This window comes from Temnothorax longispinosus, chromosome 9 (assembly GCF_030848805.1).
Source record: "Temnothorax longispinosus isolate EJ_2023e chromosome 9, Tlon_JGU_v1, whole genome shotgun sequence".
NCBI classification, from domain to species: domain Eukaryota; kingdom Metazoa; phylum Arthropoda; class Insecta; order Hymenoptera; family Formicidae; genus Temnothorax; species Temnothorax longispinosus.
In genome coordinates, this window is record NC_092366.1 from 4,634,892 (window position 1) to 4,659,527 (window position 24,636).

Consider the following 24,636-nt stretch of genomic DNA (forward strand, 5'->3'; position numbering starts at 1 on the left):
TGTGTACATTTCTTGTAAAAATTTCAATAGTTTTAGTCAAATTTCAAATCATGCGCGGCCGACAGACATTGATCAACAACAAAGTTTCTTGAGAACTTTTTTTGGTCTTTTGGTTTTCTAAACGCCATTCTATTGTACAAATTATGCTTATACAAAAGATATGCTTATCTATATTGTCTTCTCGCGTGACAAAATGTAAACGTCAGCGCTTTTACGGAACGTTCGTATGCCCGTATGAAATTAAATATTTTGTTAATTATCAGAAAATTCACTTACACTCTTATAGCCATAACGTAAATAGTAATAAATAAAACTATATATGATACTTTATCAGTTTTATGTTCTACCTGAATACCGTCTATTGTATCGATTTCAAATTATAGAAAATATCTCTCGGTATTTATAACGTAGAGTACTTCTCTACAGGTTTTGAAAATATAGGTAGAATTATCGTCAAAAAGCGCTTTTTAATTGTGATTTTATTACAAACAAGGTAGCAATAAAAATTCGTTTTTATTACGAAAATCGGCTCGACGGCGACGGTAGGATTCAAATTTTGCGCGCCGCCGCGGACGGGCCGCGCGGGCGCGGCGCCGCCTGGCGATGTCCGGCGGAGGCTGAGCCGCGGCCCCGGCGGTGCGCGACGACGTAGCGAGTGCGAGCGAGCGAGCGAGCGAAGCTGCGGAGCATGCGAACGCTGTGTTGCTGCTACCGCCGCTAGCTACGTGCCACAGTGCAACGCCATTTTCTGTGCCCGCGAGTGAGGGGTCTGAGGTATCTCCCGATTCGCGATACGTTCGTACGTTCGGTTCTCGCGCGGATCGGTCGTAACGTCCTCTCGCCGACGGTCGTAACGTCCTCTCGCCGACGGTCTCGGGCGACGTCGCCCACGTTGATCGGCGGCCTGCCTCCTCGCCGCTCGGCGAGGACTCTCGTCGTCCTGCCCGTTTACTTCTGTGCTCCCCTGCGGCTCGGCTTCCCCGCCCGGGATATGCGCGGACACGCGGCGGACAGCCGTGCGACGGATACGATGGTGAGTGACGAGCGACTCGAGCGAGCGAGCGAGTGGGAAAAAGAGAGAGAGAGAAAGAGAGACGGAGACGGAGAGCGAAAGATTAATCGGGAGCGATCGGCGAGCGGGATCCGCGGAGTTCCGTGCGTTCCCGTTGTAACGTCTTGTCTGTCAGTCGATCTTTTTCCCGTGCGCCGTCGTCGCGCGGCCACGATAACGGAATCCCACCGGGTCCCGATAAAACGAGAGAGCCACGGCGTCGTGGAAAGACGGCGGTGTATCATCACCGCCGCCGCTCGATGGGCGGCGGTTTCCCGGGGGGGAGAGAGCGGCACATGGCCGTCGTCGCGTAGAGCACGGGGCGCCGGCTGTCCGTGCAGGGGGTGGCCCTCCCCGTGAGGTGTTCTCTCGCTCTTTCCGTCTCTTTATCTCTCTCTCTCTCTCTCTCTCTCTCTCTCTCTCTCTCTCTCTCTCTCTCTCTCTCTCTTTCTCTTACGGCGAACGAGCGGTTCTAGCGAAGCTACTGTCTCTCTTTCTCTCTCTTGTTCGAGGGATAGAGCGACGCTGCTGTCTTCGTTGACAGCGCGACGCCGATCGTCGAACGTCGCTATGACACTCGCGTAATTATTAACCCCTCGCACGTCCGTTGGGATGATGAAGATCCGGTGCCACCGTAAGATTGATTGAGTAATATGTTAGTTTGATTTGCAACCCCATTTTGGAGGCCGTTTCAACACCTCTTGCGAATGATGGAGATGTCTCGACTCTATGTCAAATCCTTCAATTTTTATCCTTATTTCAATATAAATAATGATATTATAAATACTTAACTAAAAATAACACTAGTTACTCAACATTAATGATTAAATAACATAAATTAATTTTTTACGATTAATATTTATTTTGTCGTAGCTAGTTTTGTCATTTTATCGTCGAGATCAGGACTAGGTATGTAAAGAGAATGAGAGCGCAGTCGTGTGACGAGGAAAGTAGTCGACATCGGTGTCCGTTGATTTTGTCATCGACAATCCCGTCACTTCACGTCACTCTCGCCGGGAGCGATGTTTCGCGCGTGACACCCGGTAGGAAGTACGCCAAGTGAATAACTAAACATAAGAATATTATTGCATAACAACATTACATATATATATATATATGTATATGTATATATGTATGTGTACGCATTAGCACAGCTTTATATCGTTCGATTGTTTCATTCCAGGACACTTATAATGCGCAATTACGATAACGCTTATCATCATCGAGTACTAATAGGTTCGATCTTCGCGTCACGATGTCAAGTCGCAAGGGTGCTTCTCAAGGACTTTCCACCCCTCGAAGGAAAGATTTTGCACCCCTCGTTGCACGTTTACGTGCACAGAAAGAAAGAATATTCTTGAGTTGAAAATAGCTTTTTAGTTATAGAAATCTTGAAATGAGATTATACACGTTGTGTTAAACGAAGAAAACTTGAACGAAGCCATTTTATACAGTTCAATCGAGAAAGAAAGTCGATATGAAAAGTTGACGTTCTTATGAGAACATTGTGGATTGTGTATATAAAACAATGAACACATTAATGTTCGATTATTGAGTATATAAGTTTTGATTTTTGACGCTTCTTTCTTTCTGCGTGCGTGTACGCGCACGGGAAACGCGGAAAACCGCGGGAGGGGAAAAGCTCGAACGTGGGAAATTGCGGGACGAACTGGAGAAAGGGTATATATACGGTAGAACGAGAGCGTCGCGCGATGTAAATCAACGATCGTTTAAAAATAATCTGCGTGTGAAATGAACGGCGGTGTGCCGTCGTTAACGCGCGATATACACGGGGTGTCCCGACCGACACGTATCTCGACGCGTGAACGTGAGTCGCTCGACTATCAATCTCACTGTACGACTGACAGTGGTCGTCGCGGTGCTGGGCGTTGAAAGATTGAAATTTATATCCGCGATAAAGCTCGAATCTCGAGTCGTCCGCGAACGCGAGATGAGAACGATTCGACGAACCCCGGCCGTCGAGGAGGAGTGATCGTTCCGTCCGACCTTTCCCGCGTTAATTTATTAATGAACCGTTATATAGAATCGCGGTCGCCGCGCGTGTGCACGCAATTTTTTGTACGCGCGTACGTGCATGCGGCGCTATCGATTGACGATTGTTGACACGCCGAGTCGTCCTGTCCTTTTTTTTTCCTCTTTTCTTATCGCCTAGGCGGTGAGTTCTTCGTCCGAGGATCGATTCTCGATTCGACGCATATGGCGCGAACGTTCCTCTCATGGGGATCCGACTGAATCTCCGACACGCTTCGGGTGTCCAAATGTCTATTTTTAATGTCTCGAGACCGTCGCTATATTGAAACTTCGGAGTTTCGACGTTTCCCTTCCTCTCGTAACTCGGAGTTTTTAATCACGGTTTAAATGGAAGATTGAAATTCTTCGAAGTCTCGAAAGTCTGGAATTGTCGAACGTTCGATTACCTAACTTTGCGCGCGAGAGATTTCCAATTTCTTAACTTTGACATTTTTCAGATTCGACGCCGCGCGGGAAGCTTCAGATTTTGAAGTCTCGTTGAGAACTCTGGATTCCTGAAGTTCCGAAACTTCGTTAGTTGAATCTTTGTGACCCAATTGGATCCGCGTTTTACCCTCTCGGCTCTGTTGACGTTCCCGATGTAGCCCGAGGGAGAATGCGACCGGCGGCAAAACTCGGCCCTCTTATTCGTGGGACGGTTATTCGGCTAATCTTGGATCATCTTCCGGCGGCCGGATCCCCCTTGGCTGCCGGTTACCCAGCAGCCGAAACTTAGCTGTGAAGCCGATATAGACAAATCGAGTTAGTATCCTCGCTCGGATTCTCGATAACGTAAAATAAAATTATCCCGCGCCCATCCTCTTTTACGCGAATATCACCGGTTTTTTTTCGGTGTAATAATACTCTTGTATCGATTTTGTAATTAATAGTTTCCCGCGGCACACGGTAACGGTTATCGCGAGAATATCGTGTCGCTTATAGACACCCTATGTACGACACTGTCGTTCGCTCTCGACAGGTCTCCGCGACGGCCGTGTTACCTTGAACGGGGTCGACCGCGTGCTGCCGTCGTCGCGTAACGTAAATACGTATACCGTGGCACTTCGTTTCGCGAAATTTCTGCAATACGCGAGATTACGCAATCGCACGTCGACGACGGGTCAAACCTTATGCGTGACATCGTGCTCCTCGCACGGTTCCAGATTGCTCCAGTTTTACGATACGGGGTCTTCGATTCTTTCGGCCGTCGGTTTTCTCCCTCGAGTGACATCAGAGATCGCTCGCCATTAACTTCGCGCAATCATTCTTGATTGATTCATTTTGAATCAATCAAGCGTTGAAGTGAAAAAGTATAGGGGTAAACAGTGCAGTTGTTTGGCCACTTTACAATGATTTTTTTTGGCCACATCTTAAAAAATTAAAGATCATAAAGAAATACTATTAAAATGTTTTTAATTATAAAAAAATAATTATAATATTTGTGTATTTGTAATTAAAAACATTTTAATAATATTTCTTTATAATCTTTAATTCTTTAAGATGTGGCCAATCATTGCAGAGCCAACAACTGTACCCCTATATACTTGTCGCGCTCTCGTCCGATAGATTGGAAATAATTTGGAGAAAAAAGATACTAAACAAATATTAACCGATGCAAACGAGTCCGGCGACATCCTCGGTTCAGAATTGGAGTGACATTAATAATAATGGCGGAGTTAAATTAGAAATTACGTAAGATCGAAGAAATAAACTTTCGCTTTAAAGCGCTGTACGTATACGAAACCGTCGATATCGCGACGTTATCGGGGTATATTTTTAATGCATCCCCATTTGGTACGAACCCAAGAAGCTCCGTGGGCTCCCGCGGCGTGACGGAAAAAGACGCGCGATGCAAAATCGATAATCCGGCCTTTATGGTGCTCACGGTTCGACGAAGGGTCGTGGGAAATCGCTGCGGAATCGCGGAGTTAACGTAGGAGGGTATCGCCGGTGCCCCCGACGCCCGCGCCGGTGTCTTTGCTCTTCCTCGCTTTGAAAAATCGCCCCGAAACGCGCCCGATTACGTTCTCTCTCCTCTTACGCAACGGTCCCACACGCAATAATACCTGACCGCGTTTCCGACCACGTGGGGAGGGACCAACGAGAAACTGGGTTATTATATTATACATATTTTCAGTCGTGCGACTCGGCGAAACCGGCGCGAATGACGTTGCATTATCGAGGTCATTATTCCGGACCTAAATAGACGCCCCCCCCCGGAGAACTTGTTCTTACTCGAAAAAATTGTATCGTAAACTAACGTGTAAACTAGAAATCCTCATTAGTGCGCAACTTTTCGACGCTCTGTGTAAAACGCGCGGCTTTGCACAACTGAAAGGACCTTTTTCTGGCCCTTTTTTCCTTCTGAATGGGAAAGCTTAGAAGGTCATTGTTTATTTTAAAAAAATACTCAGATTCCTACGAATTCAACAGTGTCAATCCGCATCGTCTCTCTTATTTTAAATATTATTTTACGATCTGTGAAGGGCCTTCCCTAGCTCTTCTTTCCTTTCTGGATGGGAAGGTCCAGGTCATTATTTATTTAAGAAATACTCAGAATCCTACGAATTCAACGGTGTCAATCTGGATCGTTTCTCTCATTTTATTTTATTATTATTTTACGATTCAGATTATTTCGTCGCTTGAGTTTCTTTTCAATTTAATCCTTCTATCTACATAACAATCTGGAATCTTTGAATCTTTGGTGTACGATGCTTTGCTAATGTTTAAGTTCAACTAATATTACGTCGCGCGCGAATGACGAAGATCAGATCCTCTTCGGACTTCGTTCAGGGACTCGCCGGTTTGACTCGGGGCTGTCGTCAACGAGGCCGGGCTCGTTTATAGGAATTACGCCAGATAATATCGCCGTTGATCCGGCTTTAAATCGCGAATGGCGACGACTTAGTTTATTACAACGAGCCGCTTATTCGCGCGCGTTTGTAACTCCGCGTGCTTGGCGCTTTTGATTGACAAGCAATCTCCTCGCGTGTAATCTGCACTTCGTAAACGTATCTACAAGCCGCAGCTGTAGTCTGAAAGCGATGTGTGCACGGTTTGATCTGCCCCCCTCGCCCATTAATCGTACTTATCGTATCAGAGTCTTTTACTATCGAGCTTCTGAACTACTTATCGCTATCAATGAGATAACGAAGTAATTCTGTATACCTTTTGAAGAGCCAGGGCTCGACGAATACATAGGGCATATTTCGATGAAATTTTATTTATGGATTTTAAGACCGACACGAGCTCAATCTTGGAAACGGTTAACTTGTTTTTCGAAGAATTAAACGGATGCGAGAAACAGAAAATTTTGTTTTAATTTCCTTCGGGAAACCATTCGGCTACACGATTATGGTTTTATCGCGAATTTTATATGGTTGCGGTTTAATCCACGTTTGCGGGAAGACCTATATAATTAAGCTTTATGAGAGAGAGAGAGAGAGAGAGAGAGAGAGAGAGAGAGGGGGGGTGATCGTGGAAACTAGGCTAAGAGACGCCGCATTCGTTGACACTGTTACAGTTATTGACATTAGTCAATAGGCGTATTTCAGTCCGCATGAGCTGAATATCCTGACTGCGAGCATAAAAAGGAAACTGTGCTAATTTTAACTTTAGATAAGATAATTATTCATGATTTTTCTTGGTCAAATTTAAATATATGTAAAAAATATTTCTGTCGTTTTCCGAGAAATATACATTTTTTTTTTTTAAGATTTAATGAAAGCGCTTCAAATTAATCTTGTAGTTTTAGCACTCTTACGAGATACATGATATTTTTTATACCTTTAGATCAGTTTTTTTTTTACTTTTTATACTGTTTGTTACACCGTCATTCAAGAAAGTGCATTGAGTATGTGCGATGTGTAAATGTATGTGAGTGTCTCCACAGTGTATTGAACTCGAGTCCGCTCAGCCCAGGTAACTGTGGATCAGTCATCTCTGCGAAAGAAAAGTTTCCTTTGAAAAGTTGTCTGTGTAAGAGTTTTTCATCGAACAGTTTATTTGTCTCTTTATAATATCGAACACATTCAGAGCTTCGATTCGCGAGTGTAGCTCGCGTATTCTTTCAGGACAATGAAAACCAAGACCGCGCATGTTTGTTTGGCTCGCGATATCTTCGCATAAATGATAACGCGGAAGCGTGTGTCCGCAGAAATATCCGCGCTATTCGCGATGAAAGAGAGCAGCGCGATCTTCGCGCTGCAAACCTCGCCGATTTGTGATTCACAGTGTCAACGAAAAAGATGTAATCTCGACCGTAAATGTTGGACTGTGAATTATCTTATCGCCGATCGGGCGAATTAACAGGACGGCAATTAGTAACACCTCGACCTTCTCCATGTAGTAAAAAGTTTGCGATAAAAACTTCAACGGTAACAAATACCATTAGTAATCGCTGACAAATAATTGCCTCGAAAGACCATAGAGATCAAGGTTTAAAAGAAATTACGATGAAATCAGATGATAGCTAAGCTGTTTTACGAAGGAGGGGGGGAGGGACAAACGTGACAAAATTCTTGTTGATTCTAAGATTCGCAAATATTCCAGCTCAAACGTGGCACCTGTGGATGCTGCGGAACTATCCATGTTAAGAACCCAATTAACGGAAGCTTGATCACCATCTAAAACAGATCACGGGAAAGAGGAGAGTTCGATGGTGGACGGACAGCGATTCAATCGAGTTTCGATCCTGTCGTCCTCATTGTGTGGGCGTTCGCCGACGCCGCGTCATTTTAAAGCCTTTATCATTATCGGTGCACGCCTCACGAAGAAGAACGACGTCAATTTCGACAAACGCGTGCGCGCACGCTCTCTCGCTGATTTATCGACGCCGCGATCAGTCGCAATTAATTACGCTAATTACTTACGTGTGAATCAAGACACGCGGTATAGCAGAGTGTATCCTTTCAGCGAGACGCTATCTGAGCGTATCCTTTACAGGAGGGAGATTGCTCCTCTCTAAATATAAACCATTGTTCTCTTCAGATAAGTTGATGTTGTCTGTTGATGTTATAAAAGATGCAGATGATATTGGACTAGAATATAAATTCTTTAGATTACAATAACATAACAGTGCACGTAAATACACTTGATATTTATGTATAGATCTTTAGAACGAAAACGAGGACATTCTCGATATTCTCGTCTCCGCAAAACCCGCCTTTTCCGAGTATCGAGCTCTCGCGATTGGAAACGGCTGCGTGGACCCAGAGCTCGTACTTGAGAATCTGAAAAACAAGCGATTGTACGAGTAGAGCTACACTGTAGTTAAGTTAATTCCGTACTAGCACTGTAGTGCACTGACCTTTGGCACGTACGGTTTGCAATCCTTCGAAAGTTCTTCAGGTTTTCGACACACATAGATATTTCCGTATACCATAAATATTTTCTAGGAAGAATGGAGATAATCGTCTCGACGGCATCGCTTACAAAGTCATTGTCTCCGTTCGCCCAATTTACCGTTCTAATCTGCAAAAGCCGCCTCTCTATTCGAGAAAGAGGATTAAATCTGTCCGCGGAGATGCGCATCTGCTGCGAAATGGACTTGTGTATACCCTCGCGCTCGCGCACACACATACTAGTAAGACCGGGAGATGCAACCGAGGTCGACGTCTCCGCACTCACCATGACGAATGTTACTCGATACTTTGCGTCATTGTCCACTCGTGGCCGAGCTTTTTGTTCCCCCGAGTCCTCTCTCTCCGATCCTCCCTTTTCTCGAGACCTCTTTGCCTCTTCTGGTAATTAGTCTCGTTCGAGAAACGTTTCTTGTATTCTCTGGACCGCGATTTTCTCGTCAGAATACCACACACGTTGTCATTTTTTTTTTTCAAAAGTTACATTTAATTTCCAATTCAAAATTTTATTTAATTTAATCCGATTTTTAGAGCTTATAGCTTTAAAGTAATAAAACAATAAAACAGTCTATAGAATTGATCGATTACGTCTGTAGAATATTCAGGATTTGGGTATTATTGAAACGCGGCATCTTTAATATCGGAAATCCCACAAATAATAATTAAAAGTTTCTATTCTATTATTATTAAGAATAATTAATATGCAAAATGTGTGCGATTAAATATCCACGACCAGATATTAGAAACTCCTGCTAATGACGTAGGAGGACTAAAGAATGAAGAGAATGAACAGAAATTTAACGCGGCGTTAAATTTACGTTAAATTCCGCAGCGGGGAAAACTTTTACGATTAACTACACTAATGTGTGGTGAATTTGCGGATGTAGTAGCGACCGCTATTAACTCAGTGAGCGAGTTTCTCGCTCCCCAACGTGCTCCTTGCTTTTGAAAATTTTTTTTTGAAATGCCAGAACAAGGTTAACTAACCGGTTCCCCCGACATTCGATTCCCTCGATCGAACACGCCGATTTCCAACGCGCGGCGCAGTTTACGATATCGCGTGTGACAGAAATACATATTGCGTGAGACAGCAGCCGGAAGTGCATACTTATGTGCGTCGAACGTATCCGAGAGATCCCTCAACGTTTATTTAGTTTCATAGATCCTTGAATCCTTGCGTTAATCGATAAATAACAGACGTTAGATCTCATGGACTTTGTGTTTAATAAATTTTTTATATTTATAAGTTTAGGTTTGCAATTTCTTAATCTAGATTTTTTATTCAGATTCTCGGTATTGCAGATTTTTAACTGCTTTTTATCGGTTTGCGACACATACATTTTATATCTCGCGACCCGCAAACGGCGACTTGCATTTACGAAACGTATGAACGTGGGGTATGACGTCATCCACTTTATTATCGAGGGGTTGTAACTTACAATCACTATCGAAGAAACCGACGCGTCGCACCCCCGACGCACACGTTCCCGTCACGATCTAGCTCGGGGCGAGGGTCAACGAAAATATCTTCAGGGTTCTTTCAACGTGGGGTGCCGTTGTTTCAACGCAACGGCGCGCCGGTCTCACCATCTCGACATTTGACTCCCAACGAGACGTATAAAATTCGAAAAATTTAGAAAAAAGTCAGAGGAAAAAGGAAGCTGGCGTTGACCTGCGACAATTCGCATGGTTTTCGTTTGTCAGCGTTTCGGAGAACACCCCGTATAAATCACATCTGCTTTCACTCGAGCGGTATGTCGAGCGCGCGATATCGAGAGCGTGAAATCCGAGGCGCGTTAAATCGAGATTCGGCGCGAGCCGCATCGTTAATTGTCGACGAGCACGACGAGCAAATCGATCCTCGGCATTTTGCTGTCTTGCTCGCGCGCGAGACATATTGATCAAGCCGCCAAGTCGACGGGGATATATAAAAGCGTACGTACAGAAGGGAGCCTATCGTGAGCCGCTTCGAGCGGAATCGAGCATCATGATTTTATCAGACAAAACTAGATCGTTTATATTGGCCGTTTGCACAACCGTAATATCGCGTTGAGACGTAAGATATAAAGGGAGAGGAAAACATCGGGAAATTAGCTTAGAGATTCTATACAATTTAATTTTAGAAATCTCGAGAGTCAAGATGGATTTTTGAGCTCGTATAAATATAATGATAGTGAATATTCCAGGAAGTCTTATAAATGGAGATGGTAGTAGATATGATTCGCAAAATTTCAGAGACCGAATCTTTAGAGAAGCTTTTTAGGAAGATTCTTTAACGTAAAAGATCCGTACTGTCTCAGAAATCAGATGTCATTCCAAGAATCTAAAAATTTGTTACCAGATTGACAAATCCCGAAATAAAGAAACTTCGAAAGCCAAGATAATATCGAAGACCAAGTAACCAAGTCGAGAATTAAGTAACAGTTAGGCAGATTTCACCGAAGCTATGTGGAAGAAAACGAGTGAAAATCACGCGGAAGCTGTACGACCTACAGCTTACGGCATGTCGGCATCTTTTTTTTTCTCTCAAACGACGTAAATGTCGCTAATGAGAAATGAGAGCCTTTCCCAAGGTGCCCACGTGCCTTCTCGAGCTTGTTCATGGTGCGTTAACTCGAGCACTGCTTCAAGCCTAGTTAAACTTAATTCGAGCGGAAGACAAGTAATACATTATCCCGTGATAAAAAGTCGCGCTGATCCATTTTGACGTAGCTCTCGTTTCCAAAAAGGAAGAAAAATAATACACTAAAAACGTGAAACGTTCCTGAATGCTTGTAGCCGGTAGATTGCTGTATATTCGCGTATAAATGCTATATCGTGACAGAGAAGTGTCACGCGACTAAGGTACAAATATCTTTGTCGTAACGTCGCGAACGTGAAGTGAGTTTTGGCGGTCGCTGCACTTCCATCAGTTCCGTGGCGTGTATACAAAACACACGACGACGGTGATGGTGTCCACACACACACACACACACACACACGCACAGCAAGCGGGATATAAATATCTCCTCGACCAGGCCGATCTCCGAGAGGCAGCGCCGCGGCTTTTCAGCACGTTGCTCCCGTAACGCATAAACGTCGATATAATTTATTCAACCTGTCGTTTTAGTGATGTCAACGACTCACATCCTTCCCTTATCAGTGACCCGAATACGAACCCCTCTCTCTCTTTCTCTTTCCCTCCCATCGTCTCTTCAAGCTCTCACGCCTTAATTAGCCGCGCGTGGCTAATAATCCGCCCACGTCCGATGGAAATTTGTCCATAAATAACAAAACGGATGTACGGTTTTTTAATTATTATCGAGTTTGTTAAAATAAATGTCTAAAGAGATGATTACGAAATAATATGGCAGCGCTCAAAAATTAAATCTATTAAATAACTTTTTGCTTTGTGTTTTGTGCGGTTTTGTATTAGTAAAGGAACGTCGAGCGATTTGCGTTTCGCTCAGAACATTGCGGCTTTAATGTTAATCTCAAGAGGCGAGGAGTAGTGACATTTCGCGGATGGGAGATGGAATCCTAGATGCGCGTGTCTCGCGATTGCAGAATCGCGGCACGTCGCGGCATTAGCATAAACTCTTTGTTCTCGGCGACGAATGCCTAAGTCGGATTGCGCCGTTCGATCGCTCGATATCGTCTCGGCCCTAATGCGTCGGTATGCGCTTCTCCTTGGTAAACCACACCGAACGACTAAAATGTCGACGCGGAAATTTCCCGCGGGCCGAGATTTTATGAAGTGACGATGTATAAATATCAGCGCGAGACAAAGATAGAAAATATTGAGAAAAAAGCAGGCGGCCGATTATTTGTTACCAATTTTTATAATAGTGATTTACATTTGTTTCATAATTTAGTATTATTTTTAACATTGAATATTATTGTTTTTAAAAAAATTTCTTGAAAAAAGAATATAACTTTATATAATATATGATTCATCATTTACTTAAAAATATAACTTCGTACATTAAAGGGCAAATTCTCCCTCGTGCACGAGGCGAGCTAGGGAAGGAAGCGAGTGATAATCTCGGAAAGATATCTGTCAAAGTCACAGAATATTGCATCGATTTGTGCGCAGGGGGTACTGACCTTGTGTGTTTCTTGCGTACACGAACTTGTTTTACGCGTGACCATATGGTCGACATGTGCATTCTCGGCTCTAACAGCCGCACGTGTACAGCAGGATGCGGCCGCGAACGAGCGTGAATAATCGTTGGAATCAGCGCGCGGCCGTCTTGGTCATTGTCACTTGTCGTTTACCACTGTCTAGCGAATTCAAAGCAGATCGAGCAATTCAGTCTATTTTATACAAGCCATTGAACAATTCTTACAATTTCTTGGACATATCTATGTAGTGACTCACACGCGATTCTCCTAAAGAAATATTTCTTCTTCATATATGGATCTTCAATTTAAAAAAATATTGATTATACTTTATAAAAGACTTTCGATATTACTTTGCTGTACAAATGGATCTATATGTGGCCATTGATGAAATAAATTTTGAAATATGATTCAGATCTCGAGTGAAATTGCGACGAAGGTCTTATCGAATCATTACTTATTTCGAGATTCTGAGAGTCGACGTGGAATTTGTTTATTCGACATTTCGAGCGACGGTTTTGTGCGATATCGTTAGCGTCACTGCAGATCCAGTCGCTATTGAATGCAACTTTGAAATAAGCGCAACGCGAGCGACCGACACAGACGTTGCGAGGAGCGACGTAAGTCTTTCCGGTTTCTACTCGAGTAATGGTGGTAGTAGGAGCAGCAGCGAGTACGAGTACCCGTAATCCGTCCTGCGGCGTAGTAGTGACCTTTCAGCCTCAGGATACTGCCTACCTTATGCAAGCCTTTGCTGCATGCGGCAGCGGCGTGTCTGCGGTTTCATTCACAACGAGACGCACGCGAGAATCTCGCCGCACTCGGTTCCTGTTAGCACGAATGCTTAAGTTTAACAGGCCGATACTTATCCGAGTGCTCCACGAGCACTGGCTCGCATTAACTCGAGCGAGCAGGAAGCATTTAAAATTTAAATGCACACGCCGATACGTCGCGATAGCGAATTTATATTACGGAGATAAAGTAGTTAGTTTTCCAGAAATATTTGTTACGCCATCTCTCAGCGATATCATCGAAATCATTTTAAACTTTAATTTTGAATCTTTACTTCAATTTTTCAAATGTATTTCTAATATTTAACACGGTGCTTTCATAATTGCAACTTTCTAATTGCACATCGGGAAGGCACATCGTGAATCAGCGATAAATTTGATAATCGCAATTGTGTAACTGCAACTCGCTGGTGGTTAGGCAGATTGCGTCACGTATTTTCACATCAAGTATATAATCCGGAAATGCATGGTTATTATTTTTTGTTCGCGAGATATTACCTCAGTATACCGTATAACATTTCGCAACGCTGACAAATTCGTTATGCGATTTTACGGTCCGGTTCTCTTGATTCAACGGCCGCGAAATGGATCGTGTATTATTAATCTCCCTCTGTCTGGTTTGTATTCGCCGGGGCTAAATGACTGCTCGACTGCGTGGGAGCCTAATGAAATACAGATACACCGGTGTGACAAGGGCTAAAGACTGTGACTCACAGTCATGCCCGTATGGTCGATTGCTGCTTCATAAAATTCGCCTAAGAATCTCGACCATGGAATTAATATCTTTAATATCTCACTTGGAAGATTTAATAATATAACAACTTTAAATTTTATGAATAGCTTATACAGACTTTTATAAATTAATTATTATTTGAGCTGCTTCATAAAATTCGCCTAAGAATCTCGACCATGGAATTAATATCTTTAATATCTCACTTGGAAGATTTATAAATAATATAACAACTTTAAATTTTATGAATAGCTTAGACAGACTTTTATAAATTATTATTTGAGCTGCTCCATAAAATTCGCCTAAGAATCTCGACCATGGAATTAATATCTTTAATATCTCACTTGTAAGATTTATAAATAATATAACAACTTTAAATTTTATGAATAGTTTACAGACTTTTATAAATTATTATTTGAGCTACTCCATAAAATTCATCTAAGAATCTCGACCATGTTATTAATATCTTTAATATCTCACTTACTGTGAGATTTATAATATAACAGCTTTAAATTTTATGAATAGCTTACAGACTTTTATAAATTATTACTTGAGTTGCTCCATAAAATTTGCCTGGGAGTCGACTATGAAATTAATATCTTCTATATCTCACTTGTGAAATTTATAAATAATGTAACAATTTTAAATTTTACCGAATGGCTTATAAATTTTTATGAATTATTATTTGAGCTGTTTTATGAAATTCGCCTGAGGCTCGACTGTGGAATTAATATCTTCTATATCTCTCACTTGTGTTTTATAAATAATCAAACAATTTCAAATATTACGAATGGCTTACAGACTTTTATGAATTATTATTTGATTGACATTTGCCTGAAAGTCGACCATGGAATTAATATTTACTGTAATCTCACTTGTTGTGATTTATAAATAATGTAACAATTTAAAATTTTATATACGAATGGCTTATTTTCATGAATGATTATTTCTAATCGACGGAGTTTCACAATGGCAATTTTTATAAGCAATTACTATTACGAATAGAGAATACTTTAACGTAATTTTTTTAAGATCGAACGGCGTAATTTCTTCGTGATGAAGTAAATGTGAAGTTTGACGGGAACTAATAATGAGTTGTGAAAAATGGGTGGGTCGTGCTTTCTGGCTACTTTCAAAAGGATATTATTAGCCATGTCAGAGGCTTTTCACAGTTCTCCTCGCAGGTGCAACATCCGGCGGGGTAGCTCCATTCGCTCGTTTTACGGCAGCTAATTGCTAATTAGGAGGTACAATAGCGGTACGCATGTTTGCCGGGACTTTGCCGTTGTCATCACTGCCGAAGTCGTCACGTTTGGTCACGGTCATATCTATTCTTGACCCTGGTAGATGAATGCAAACCATATTTGTTGACGGCAATTATGTCGGGTATTGCTTGCTGCATTGGTTCGTTATTCTGAAAGTAGAACTCGTAAGCTCGCTTTGAAATGAGTTTACAAATGGAAAAACTGCAAACTAAAAACAATTACGAAATAATTATTACATAAATGAGATTCCTTAAATTCATAAAGCGAGTCATCGTAATAATTATTATAGTTATAATAAGCCTTTAAATTCTTCAATCGAAACAATCGATAAAAATTTAACTGGAAATGCAGCTCTCAAACTCTTTTTTTTCTGTATCGCGATGTAATTTGATGGCGAATTAATCGACAACACTATTTATTGACGGCGAAATTATATATGTTAATAAAAATCGCGGCACGGAAGAAGTACGGCGACCGATATAGCCACCTTGCTAATGGCAGTTCAGCCGCGTGCGATAAGATATTATCGTTATCACTCGTGACGGTTCGCGATTGCGTAATGCGATGTGTACCGTCGCGTGCGTATACGCGAGTGTCTGTCGCAACGTGCATTTACGAGGAAACTGACAATGAGCCAGCGGGTTAAGAGTAAACGACAAGAATTGATAAGAATTTTTCGTATTAACTTTCCACGTACTTATAACTTAATCTGAGATTTGTAATTCTCACAATTTATTTCACTTGATTCCACTACTATGTTGCCAGACGTAGCAAGGGTTGGATCAAAGGAATGTCCCCGGATGATTCGAATATTCATCTCATTAGGAGTTCTACCCTCGGGATTTTAAGCCAATTCGAGTGCTTCACGGTCGTTGAGCTTTCCTCGATAATTATACACGAAATCACGGCTCGAATAATTCAAATCTACGCGAGAAGAACTTTATTTGATTTTCTGACGCATTTGAAGCGACGTTGTTATAATTACATAAAACTTACTTAATTATTCCGAAATTAATCGATACCGTTGATAACAACGTTGCAACTGTATTTTTAAGAATTTATACGTATATATTTATATACACATATTTAGTATTTTTTTTAAGTATTTAAATATATGCATATATACAGTTATTATTTTTTAAATGCTATTTTATCTATGGTATCTTTCGGAATATTTCTTACATCACATTATAAAGTTGCAGCTTCTAAGCGACACGTGTAACTTTTATCAAAGTACATTTGGGCTTTGATCTAGTATAATTGATCTCTAATGACGGTCCTGGTTTCAGGTCTCGAGAGAGCGGTGAGTGAGTTACCGCGAAGAGGAGCCAGGAGGAACGAGTAGTCGGCGAGCCGAAGATGCCGCTTCCGAAGCGACTGGTGGAGCCTGTGCACGTGGCACGCGGCACCATCCCTGATGACTTCCCGCTGCCATCGGAACTCGAGGCAGCCACCAATGGTACTCTGGCCAACACTATCAGGCAACTCTCTAGCCTATCGAGGCACGCCGAGGATCTCTTCGGCGAGCTGGCGAGAGAAGCGCACGGATTGAGCGATCGAGCTAATTCCCTGCAGGCTAGGATAGATCGTTTGGCCGTCAAGGTCACCCAATTGGACAGTAACGTCGAGGAAGGTACGTAAAACTTGCTTGTTTCAATTTGCGGTGAACCGTGATACGAAATAACTGAAACGAGAAAGAAAGATAATAAAGTTATGAAGAGTTAAATGAAGATCTACATAATGTTGAGGGCTTTTTATTTTCTGCGCAGTCTCGTTGCAAGATATACACATGAGGAAAGCGTTCAAAAGTTCCGTGGTGTTCGACCAGCAAGTCGTCTCCAGGGACACCATGCCGACAGCGATGCTGGAAACGTATCACCAATGCGACACGCCGCCGCCCCTGGACAAGCTTAATATTTACAGGTAATTAGCGGCGTCATTTACATTAACTTAAATAGCTTAATTTGGAAATGAATGGGATGTTAATTATTGCCTTGACTTCAGGGAGGATGGCAAGGACGGCTTGAAATTCTACACCGATCCGAATTACTTCTTCGACCTGTGGAGTCAGGAAATGCTCAAAGACACGGAGAAGAAACTGCACGATCGAGGAAAGAAGGTAAGAATCTTCGACAGAATAATACATTCAAAACCGCACTTCGATAACTATCGTATTATTTATAACATCTGTGCTATCGTATTCATAATACGAATTAGTCGAGTCTGATTCTTTGATCGTCGAAGTTGTCGAGGTGCGCAAATTTGTAGACCGAACTAGTTTCTTATGATTATTTAACGTGTCTAATGCTGCGAATTCTAACTACTGAATTACTGTCCCCTTCGTTGTAGAGCGAGTCTGAATATGCCGAACCGTTCAGAGAGGCAAGTCGATGGTTTGGATCTTTGTAGTTTCTTTTTAATCTCTCTTATCCCTCTTACGAAACATCCAATAGTGTCTCAGTGAATCGATCGATCGTCACTTCACTCTCATCGCATAATCACCCTCTCTGTGGTTTTTTTTTCTTTCATTAACCGACCTTTTTGCGCGCTGATATAGAGACTGACGCTCGCTAGATGCTCGCTTTCTCGAAGTTCTGTAGTTGTGCTAATAGCCACGTTTTCTCAGTGGCGATATACTTTGCGTAGATCGAATGCGAATAGATTTCTTTGTCGAAGTCTAAGTCTGTCGACTCTCTCGACGCGGCGGGATCGAGAAGGGAGAGCGCAAAAGTTCCATCTACGCAGGGCCTGATTTTGACTCGAAGCCCTTCCTTACCCTTTCCGTAAAACTGAGTTGTGTTTTTTGATACTCGATACAAATCTTTCACACCTACCGTCACTTTGTGAATCACTTATGTAATGCCGTTCTTTGCAATTTTCATGCAAGTTTTGAATGTACTTTATAGAACTGCGTTATACTCATCATCCACCGATTCATCTTCGACCGACACCGGTACCCACACGATCTCGATCGTCTCATCGTCCATTTCAGGATTGTCTCATCTCCACTTTACCATATTTGTCGCGTAGAAAATAAAAGTGTTGTTATGAACAGAAAGAATAATTTTTATCTCATAATAATAGATACTTATTGCGGAATTAAAAAATGATAATTTCGCGGAGGCATCACTTTTATTTTCTACACATATTACATTCATATCCCACTTAACTATTGATCCAGTAAACTTTAATTGGCTTAGAAACCATTTATAACCATCCAGTAAATTTTAATTGGCTTCATTTTTAAATAACTTTAAGATCTTTTCTCCTCCAACTCTATACAAAATTCACCAAAACGTCCTTAATCGCTGGATCAATTGTCGGATTGTTTTCAACTTGAACCGATTGTGCTTGACTTACATGCGATGCACCTTGTTCGTTATCTCCTTCGTGTATGCATTTTAAATTGCTTTTTTTCTTTCGCAAAACAGCCGCACAGGCCTCGGAATGAGGGTGGCGGCGGAGGAGGCGGCAGGCACAAGAAGCGCGTGAGGCAGCCGCATAATACGAGGGAACGGCAACGGCAACTGGCAGTCGGCCATGGCGAATACATCATGCCGACGCAGGCGGTGCAGTACAGGGCGCCACACAATGTACAGCCCGACGATGCGTTACTGGGAATAGTAATGACGGATCCCAGGCCGCCCAGACCCAACAGCATCGAACTGCGACGAAGCTACCCTCCAGAAGAACAGCATCTCTACAGCCCGCCGTCTTCCGATCTCTACAGGTGGATATATCGCGACAACATAGCTAACAATAATGATATAACTGTTAACTCTAAAATAATAATAGTCCAATAATAGTACATTAATAATCAGAATACTTTTTATTCCTTTCCTTCTTCTATTTTACTTTTTTATTGCTAAGGACTCTGTAGATTCTCCCGTGCTGTAGAATCAAAAAATTTATACTTTTCTATATAATTAATGATTTTCTCTCGCTGCAGGGGAACGAACTATATGACTCAGGGCTACGATGATAATCCATACGGTTCACATTACGCCTCGGGTCAGGGGCCGCCCGGCAGCGAGGCGTATCAAAGTCCCGGCGGTCAAAGCACCCCAAGTCGGGGCGGTAGGTCGCGACCGTCACAACCGCCACCGGCTCCGCCGAGTAACGCTTCCAGCAATTCCACGCCCACGGTGGCGTCTGCCAACAACACTCCCACCAGGGGAAGATCCATGAGCACCGGCAGGGACACCCTACCGCCGCCACCACCACCACCAGGAGAAACCATGTCTCCTCCTTCCATGAATGGTATGTTAGTTATGTTAATTTATCATCACTTATAGTAATCGTATTTGAGTGAGTCTCTTTAAAAGATAACAAGAGTAATAATAACTTATTTTGCACGATGCTTTCAGGTTCCATACCTCCGCACTTGCTGAACAGGAGCGGAAGTCGGTCGGACAGTCCTCTACCAAGCCAACGTTCGACACCAACACCGCCGAATCATTCAGGCCAATTGGGAGCGGACGAGACAGATCCAGCACCCCAGGATCTTCCGCCACCCCCGCCCACCCCAGATCCCACCCCGCCAAGACCCATCTCACCTCCGTGCAACATCCCGCCACCTCCACCACCACCGCCTCCTCCACCGGTCGTCAACGGACCCACGGCGCCGTTACCGTTGACAAACGGCGATATCGCGAAGATGATTGCAACCAATCCGCCGAAGCTCAGGCCCCTGAAAAGCATTGTGGATGGCCAGCTAAAGAAACCCGTCAACCCGAATATTCCATTGGTCGACCCGCGAAACGACTTGCTCAAAGCGATTCGCGATGGTAAATTTATACCCATATTTTATTATTTTCAATTACGTTAGTTACTTTGTTAATTAATTAAGAAGGAGTGAAACACTTTCGGATCTTATAAAATCTTTGATACTTTGAGTAACTCTATGTTTATCCAAGACAATTGTTTTTCAGGCATAAAACTGCGCAAGGTAGAGAAGATCGAGCAGAAGGAGGTGGAGCGCGTGAATGCGCTCAACGACGTCGCGTCCATCCTGGCGCGTCGCGTTGCCGTCGAGTTCAGCGACAGCGATTCGGCATCGGAGAGCGAGTGCGACAGCGAAGGCTGGGGTGAGCAGGAGAGTAATCTGGCGTGACCCAACTCCCTGTCATCCGCCGCCGTTTCTGCCTCTTAAGGAAACGGCTGATCAATTCGTTTCGATGCTCCGACGCCACCCTAACGTTCTCCGGCGCTGTAGCGAGCCGATCTATTCTGTTTCTCGTTTAGTATCTCCATGGCCGATATCTCTCTTCCGTGGAATCGCAAAACGCTCGCGCGCTTTAAACATTATGTATTTAGATTATGTAAATTCTGAATTGTAAAAGGATAATTTTGCACAATTCTCTCAACGGAGATCATTCGTCATGGAGAATACACAGATATGATCTTAATTTATTATTGCTCGTCGACGAACAAAGACAATGTAAATTTCATTAATGGAAATGATTGTTCGCTCCTTTCATCGCGTTATTAATGAGAAAAATTGAAGTGATATCGATATTCACATTATATTTTTGCTCTATTAATCTTCTGTGTTGAGACATTTATTCTACAAAAAGATACAAAGTATCAATCGATTGAAAACAGTGGAAGAGTCGAAGAAAACAGTGTTAAATTTCTGAGAAAAAATTCTTGAAAAATATATTTGAGTTTCGACGATTTCATGGAATCGTCAATCATGACATCGTCCTTTTGTCTCACAAGTAAAGTCGCAATATTGAACCGACTGGTCGGTCAATCAGTCGAAAAAGCAATAGCACCGTTTAGTTTAATCATTCTGTTCTTAGGACGTCCTCGAAGACCTGCTAATTGTGGCCAATTTAATCGCGAACGTAGTTCAACCGAATCGCGATTCGAATCTTGAGTGCCAGCGAACGGAGCACTCGTGAGCTCGTAAAAAAAAACAATGCGAAGATCACGCACTAGTTAATAGTGTAATTCGTAGATCCAGGTTGTAAGTTTCCTGGAACGGCAGGAACATCCTGGAAAAGGCGGCTGACAGCTTGAACGCCACATTTATAGTCTCTTTAAAATACTGCGCTTTAAATTAAAATACCTTCCGCATATTTCCGGCTTGTACGGCTCTCTCAGAGATCACAGTTTATATAGGTATTGATAAATATATATATATAACACATATATTATTTTATATGTTATCATTATATAATCACTGTATAAATTCATCCATCAAGAAAACATAAATTTCTATAAATTTATATGAATTTTCGGAACGAGAGAATGTAAGAAGCATTAAATAAGAAAAGGTACAGACTAGATTTCTACGCGTAATCTTGGTATTTATAAATGAGATATAATTCTGGTCATGATAATAATATTACAGGGCGTTCAAACTGTTGGCAGAAATATGCGCACACAGAGAGAAAAAGTGAACGTCGACTTGCCGAAGTCGTGGCTCACCAGGTAGTAATGACTTCCTTCCCGGCACATTCCATAACGACGCTGTACGACGGTGCATGACGATCGTTCACTTGTACACACTCATATACACGCGCAGACACACACATAAATAAATAATATAAGATAATAATAGATAATAGTAATAATATATAAGCGTCTCTACTTACCCCATAGACGAGCGCTCCGCGTAAAATCTATCGCACTATCGACAAGGCGACGCGAGTTAAACCAAAAGGCGCAGGGCTGGGTACTCACGAGCGAGACTGTAAGATAGAAAACTTTAATACCGAAGCTCCTCTTTCGTATTTTTTGTCGCGACAGCCCTCCGAAATTTTCTTATCCTCCGCCGTTTCTTAAGCCGCGATCTTCCATGTTACGGCGCCGACCCGCAAGACGATGCGAAAGTAATCGCGCTAGTTTTATGGATACACTGATTGTGAATCTCTTTTATCCCCGCACGCCTCTTTTTTTCCAAACAATTTTACGCGATGCATTGTTTTGTGCATCATTGCTGTATGACAATCACGCGTACGATAAATGTCTCAGTTTTTTTTCAAGAGGAAGAAAACAGAAAGCGTTTCGTAACTCAAACGGGGCGATTACTTTTTGCGTCATTTGCGGAAACTGTTGTGTCGAGAAACCAAAATACTTTCGTTAAACGATTCGACTAAACGTGCGAGGGAGGATTAATATTTTTTGGCGTATCCATTAGCGTGTAACTCGGTGGGAAAGAAGGCGAGAGAAAAGGCTCGTAGGCAACATAACATGTTGTTAACGACGCAGGAAACACAGTTGCCAATCGGAGGGGAGGAAGAAATATGTACGATTGTGATTTATTTTGCATCGATGTTGGCGAAACACGACGACGACAATTCTAGATAAGTCGGTACGCATATGTATACCTACATAAATATATTTAAATATGTATGTGTATATATGCATACGCAGATATATATAATTATATATATATATAAATATATTATAGAATATATTAAAAGATATTGGTCGCGTTAAGAATTACCGCGAAGTTTCACGGCGGTGGCGAGGAAGACGAGCGTTTTTTTTTTCTCCGCCACCACCGCTATTTCCCCGAGAGTAAGGATCTGTAAATTTTCTTGTACGTACCGCAAATCTTCTGTAAGTAACGCGAAAATGGGGCGAGCGATTCTGTTGGACCAGGTAAATGGACACCCGAAGACTTTTGCTTAGAAGAAAGCTGGACGAGTCCGGGAATTCTGGCATCCTCTTCCGTGCTTATTATTTAAATTCTTCTCAGGAAATAGTTGATTTTCATTTTCCAGAAAGTCCAGTAAGGTTCATCTTCGCGCTTCGTACACTTTGTTTCTTTTTTATTTTACAAAGTTTAATTTTTATCGCGGTGTTCGATCGACTTCGACTCGAATAAGCGTAATTGTATCAAATGCGTTGTGAGAGGGGCAGAAGGGCGTGCCGAATCATCAGCAACGACGTGTGTACATTTACATGAGTCTTCGAATATAGCTTCGGAAGCTATAATTTACAGTGTAACGATAATCAACGAGGCTTGCTGAGACGAAAAGTGAAGTGCCCGACAGCTCGAGCTTAAGTTTAATTTATTTGGAACTGGAACGAAGAGTGGTGCAGGCGATTTGAAAAGGGAGAATCGCACGATTTCGCGTAGATTAATCAAATCAAATCAATTAGTATTTAATTTCCGATTTAGGTAATATTATTGCGCCTGTACAGCGATCAACTTTCCCGTAAGAGTCAAGAGTATTTGACTAACGAATTATGTTCATCTTAATTTCGGAAAAGTAATCAATAGATAGTGATTTCGTTCAGCCTCCTAGATGAATTGTACTTCACGTCAGAAACTTTTTATTTGAATAATCCGTATTTTGCATACGAGATGCGCCAACGACTTTTTCTAACGAGATAGCTCTTTTATTTCTTTGTAAAAAAATATTTTTGAATCAATCGTTATGAAAAATCCATCGGGAAACAGTCAGTTATCAGTTTCACTGAGATGTTGGCGCATCCGGTATACAGGCAAACAGCGCGCAGTGCAGATCGAAACTAGACATAAGGACATTAGACGTAAAAGGTATTCTTAGCTATCTCGCCAATTTACGACGCAGTATTTATCGGAGGTTTTTTCTAAGGAGAAGACAGAGGGAAAAGGGGAGAGAAGAAAAGGGGAGCGAAACGGGATTCTCTTTTGGATGTAGGCTTCTTGATATCGTGCGAGTTTGTATGAACGAAATAAATATAGTTGTCACTCGTCTCAACCGCGCTTTCCGCAAGGGGGGTTTCCCGTAAAACTAAATTATTGTAAAGCCGTTGTGTACCTAATGTCCATGGGTATTCCAAAGCTTATGTAAAACGAAGTGTATGCTCGTGATACAGATATATATATATATAATAATATATATATATATATATATATTCGAGAAAAAAACGGTCGTCGGGGGATCGATCGGGATCGGTAACATCCGAGAGATGAGGAAAGAAATCGACGATTTTTTTGAGGACGGAGAATGGGGGAGGGAAGGTCTGGGGTACGAGTCGGTCTCCGGGACTCGCGAAGGGATCCATCCAGGTTGCAAGAACGTCATTTACCCACACCGTTACAAATATACGATGGTATTATTAATAATAATAAATTTGTAGCAAATCTGTACAAAGCCAAATAAATCAAAAAAATTTCGTAAATCCTCCACCCCGGGTTATCTCCATTGTCGAAGAAAATCAGTTCCTTCGGATTGACAGTGATCTCACAAATCGAAAAGCGTTTCTGAATCTATCACGCCTCTGGCATGGCGTACCGTTATTTTTACCTTAATCCGCAATCTCCTTTTGTTTCGTCGTGTCCTTTTGCTTCGTTTAATTTCCG

At 42.3% G+C, this 24,636-nt stretch overlaps 1 protein-coding gene across 3 annotated transcripts; it reads left to right on the forward strand.

Annotated features, from left to right (window-relative positions):
* The first annotated feature begins 622 nt into the window (after positions 1-622).
* Scar (wiskott-Aldrich syndrome protein family member 3 SCAR) lies at positions 623-24,462 on the forward strand. Of its 3 annotated transcripts, none has more exons than XM_071788611.1 (9): positions 623-1,033; positions 16,619-16,962; positions 17,099-17,252; positions 17,334-17,448; positions 17,679-17,711; positions 18,761-19,059; positions 19,279-19,589; positions 19,697-20,116; positions 20,261-24,462. In XM_071788611.1, the coding sequence occupies exons 2-9, from the start codon at positions 16,689-16,691 to the stop codon at positions 20,440-20,442; spliced, it is 1,788 nt and encodes a 595-aa protein (XP_071644712.1). In that variant the 5' UTR covers positions 623-1,033; positions 16,619-16,688; the 3' UTR covers positions 20,443-24,462. The 3 variants fall into 3 exon arrangements, with proteins under 3 accessions (XP_071644712.1, XP_071644714.1, XP_071644713.1); XM_071788612.1 differs by lacking the exon at positions 623-1,033 and adding an exon at positions 3,739-3,844; XM_071788613.1 differs by lacking the exon at positions 17,679-17,711 and having other exon boundaries at positions 624-1,033.
* The last annotated feature ends 174 nt before the right edge of the window (positions 24,463-24,636 follow it).

Coding starts and splice junctions, on each gene's coding strand:
- Scar (XM_071788611.1), top strand. CDS start 16,689: ATGCCGCTTCCGAAGCGACTGGTGGAGCCTGTGCACGTGGCACGCGGC. Junction 17,253..17,333: donor GACAAGCTTAATATTTACAG/GTAATTAGCGGC, acceptor CCTTGACTTCAG/GGAGGATGGCAAGGACGGCT. Junction 17,712..18,760: donor ATGCCGAACCGTTCAGAGAG/GCAAGTCGATGG, acceptor TTCGCAAAACAG/CCGCACAGGCCTCGGAATGA.